Source organism: Limanda limanda, chromosome 15 (genome assembly GCF_963576545.1).
Source record: "Limanda limanda chromosome 15, fLimLim1.1, whole genome shotgun sequence".
NCBI classification, from domain to species: Eukaryota; Metazoa; Chordata; class Actinopteri; order Pleuronectiformes; family Pleuronectidae; genus Limanda; species Limanda limanda.
This window is the reverse complement of record NC_083650.1, coordinates 10,467,088-10,470,639: the sequence shown is the minus strand read 5'-3', so window position 1 is coordinate 10,470,639 and position 3,552 is coordinate 10,467,088. Positions and strand designations below refer to the sequence as shown.

Genomic DNA, 3,552 nt, shown 5'->3' with positions numbered 1-3,552 from the left:
GACCAACAAGCCGACCAGAATCTAGACATCCAAACATGCAAACCCGGAATTCAATAATGAAGACCAAATATTCAATTGTCTTCATCTGTATTGTTGCCCTGGTCATCATCGAAAAGGAGAGCAGTATCATTTCAAGGTAAGAGTATAAAACCTGCAGAAAACCCAGGAAATCTTTGGAGATGTTGAAATGTATTAATGTGGTTTAGGTTCTGGGAAAGAAACAAGTCTTTTGAATCGTTTTTTTATATTTATGTTCACTCCAGGTTTAGGGCCACATCCGGCCTTTTGTATCAGTCAAGCTCACGGCCAATGCCTTTTCCTTGACCTGTTCAAAAATACAGATCGGGATACCCTACTTTTCAATGCCCTTTTAAAATAGTCAAGCTAAAGATGAGTGGGAAACTACCACACTTCTAGAAATGGGAATCTAGCCAACAGCTGGTTAGTTAAGCTTACTACAAAGACTGGAAACACTGACTGTGAACATGATTTGTTTGGCCTGCGCTTCTGTTGCCACATGAAAAAACTGCTCATCTATACATGCTGTATGCAGCTGGAGCAATGCAATGATAACAGAACCACAATGCAGTTTGGCATGATGTGAGCCCATTCAGTAAATGAGCAGTGTTTTGGTTGAAGCTCCAACCCTAATGGCTGAGTCCTAGCAACATAATTAATTTGTACATCTTGCTTTTTTATGTTTTTGAAGACCAAAATGTAAAAATGAAGTTGTGGTTTCATTTACATTATTGTGCTGGACTATTTCAGACTAACTCCCATCTTCTGTTTTCGTTACATTACATTAAACCATGCTAACCACCTCAAACATACAGTAGATCCATGTAACAGTGTAAGATAAATGCAAAATTAACTAATCTGTTGTTGATTTATCTTTCCCATCAGGGTCTCCGATAAGATAATCCAGAGTCGCGCTCCTCCGCTGGACCCACACTCACCACTGGATAACAGCAATACGACACAAAATGGCCCCCTGTCCATGCTCAAAATGTTGCTTTCTACACTCTCTGGTGCAAAAGGGAATTCCTCAAACTTTTCTGATGAGCAAGAGGATGATGAACTGGACCATTTAGGCACGTACAACTCCAGCCAAGGCCGTAAGCACGTATTGCTCCTGGCCAGAACAAGAACAGGTTCCTCATTTGTCGGGGAGATTTTCAACCACCACGGGGAGAACATGTTCTACCTTTTTGAGCCTCTGTGGCACGTCGAGCGCTTTTTGAGTTTGGGCAAAGAGAATTACAATGGGACAATGTTGGGAAGACTGTACAAGGATGTACTCCGGGGGCTCTTCCTGTGTGATTTCAATCCTCTCGAGAAGTTCATCTCTCCCCCACCGGAGGAACACGTCACCGCTGCTCTTTTCCGCAGAGAGATGAGTTTATCGCTCTGTGAAGATCACGTCTGCAGTCCTTTCGACAAAGAAGTTTACGAACCGTATGATACATTCTCTGTCATTGATCAGTGTTGGTTGAATATGAAAAAGAAACTAACAAATTGATTTAGCTGCATAGATGGCGAGGCTGTGTTATGTTATGGAAATCCCTTTTTATTATCGACATAGACTTTTTTTCTCCTTCAGTTTGGTGCAGTGATTTGCTCTATATGATAAGCATAACTAGGACCATAACATGAACCACAGCCTTTGCTGGTATTAACAGAACGCAGCACATTTAGAATGCTTTATCATTTAGATTATGAGCAACACATTGTCCCTGAATTTACCTAAAATGCATTCAAATTGGGTTGTGACTCAAATGAGGTTTAACAAAACTAGACACTTGAAGACATCACTTTGAGATTTAGGAAATTGTGATGGGTATTTTTCTCCTTTTTTTAGACATTTTATGTGAATAGATGAATTAATAATGTAAATTATTGTTAGAATAGGCCTTATATGCAACAATATTTAGGTTTGGTGATTCAAGGTGGCCCAGGACTCACTGGCTATAGAGATTTTTATCTCCACAGAATCTTCCTGGTTAATTAATGCTTATATGTTCCTCAACTCTACTCTTAACTTAATTCAACATTTTTGCATCTTTTACTATTTCAAAGAATCAAATATTTGCTAATTGTCCTGATATTTTACCACTTTTCATACTCATACAAGCTTTAAGTGTTTAAACTGCTCTAACTTAGAAACTGAACTTCACGGAACTTCTGACATCTGAAGTAACTCCTCCTGCTTTGCATCTCTATAAAAGGTGTTTATCATGTTAAAACTAAACCACTCTTCTCTTAGATATCGCTGTAGGACTCGTCGCTGTGGGCCGCTGAACTTGACCCTTGCCTCGGAGTCCTGTCTTTCCAAGCAATACCATGTAATAAAGACTGTCCGTGTGCCCAATCTGGAATCATTGCAGCCGTTGGTGGAGGATCCACGTCTAGATGTGAGATTGATCCAGCTAGTCCGAGATCCACGGGCCATCTTAGCATCCCGTATGGCGGCTTTCGATGCCTACGAGGTGTGGAAGGCCTGGGGGCAGGATGGCCAGGTGCCCGAAGATGACTATGAGGTGAAGAAGCTCAAAGGAAACTGTGATCAAATAAAGATGTCTGCAGAGGTGGGACTGAGCCACCCTCACTGGCTGAGGAAACGCTACATGTTGGTGCGTTACGAGGACATTGCCCTGTATCCAATGCAGAAGGCAGAGGACATGTACAGGTTCGCAGGAATACCATTCAGTCCCCAAGCTAGGGACTGGATTCTAAGGAACACCGCACAGGAAGAGGGCGACGAATACTCCACCCGGAAGAATTCATCTGAGCATGCAGAAAAATGGAGGTTTAGCATGCCCTTTACACTGGTTCAGGTGGTGCAGAGAGTGTGTGAACCCCACATGAAGATGTTCGGGTACAGGATCGTGGACGATGAAAAGACACTGATCAACAAGTCCATCAGTTTGCTCGAGGACAGACAGTTTCAGTAGCTTGAAGGTCACAATTTGTAGCTGTGACTGCAGGAGGAGCCATTATTGCACAGACCAAAACTAGTAACACAGCTGCCATTAGACACAAAATGACAGCATTACGCCGGGTTCACACCGGACGCGTAAGCGCAGCGTCAAGCCTTAAATAACAGCTGGCTTGCATCCACTCCCATGTTAATCCTTTGTGCCGGCCCCACCGGAGGCTGAAGTGCAGCGCTGCACCAAAGCTGCCTAGCGTCGTGCAGCGATCGTTTCGGCGTCGAGTCTATTTTTTGCGCTTAACGCGAGCGTATCGCTCCAGGAAACACAGTGAAAAATGATTTTAAACGATATTGATGACATATTTTATATGATATAAATGATAAAATATGCATCCCATAGTTTGTATTCACCTTCTGTTGTCCTGGAGTTTTAATTTGACCAATTTGACCAATCACGTTATTAAATGTCCCCCTCTGCCCATCCATACAGACACACAAACAGTCATGAAGATAAAAAGAGAGAGGGGGGGGGGTGTCTACGTACTCTCCCCATAGGCTTGAGTGGAGAATACGTAATTTACCCTCGATACCCGACATTGAACGGAGCAAACAGCAGAGAA

The 3,552-nt window shown here is 42.8% G+C and overlaps 1 protein-coding gene across 1 annotated transcript; it reads left to right on the top strand.

Moving 5' to 3' along the window:
- LOC133021028 (carbohydrate sulfotransferase 3-like) lies at window positions 1-3,148 on the top strand. The gene is made up of 3 exons (XM_061087796.1): window positions 1-136; window positions 904-1,455; window positions 2,264-3,148. The coding sequence occupies exons 1-3, from the start codon at window positions 36-38 to the stop codon at window positions 2,949-2,951; spliced, it is 1,341 nt and encodes a 446-aa protein (XP_060943779.1). The 5' UTR covers window positions 1-35; the 3' UTR covers window positions 2,952-3,148.
- The last annotated feature ends 404 nt before the right edge of the window (window positions 3,149-3,552 follow it).

Bases quoted from the DNA above. Each gene is read 5' to 3' on its own strand.
- LOC133021028 (XM_061087796.1), top strand. From the start codon at position 36: ATGCAAACCCGGAATTCAATAATGAAGACCAAATATTCAATTGTCTTC. The intron at 137-903 runs GTAAGAGTATAA...CTTTCCCATCAG, and splicing joins GAGAGCAGTATCATTTCAAG to GGTCTCCGATAAGATAATCC. The intron at 1,456-2,263 runs GTATGATACATT...CTCTTCTCTTAG, and splicing joins GACAAAGAAGTTTACGAACC to ATATCGCTGTAGGACTCGTC.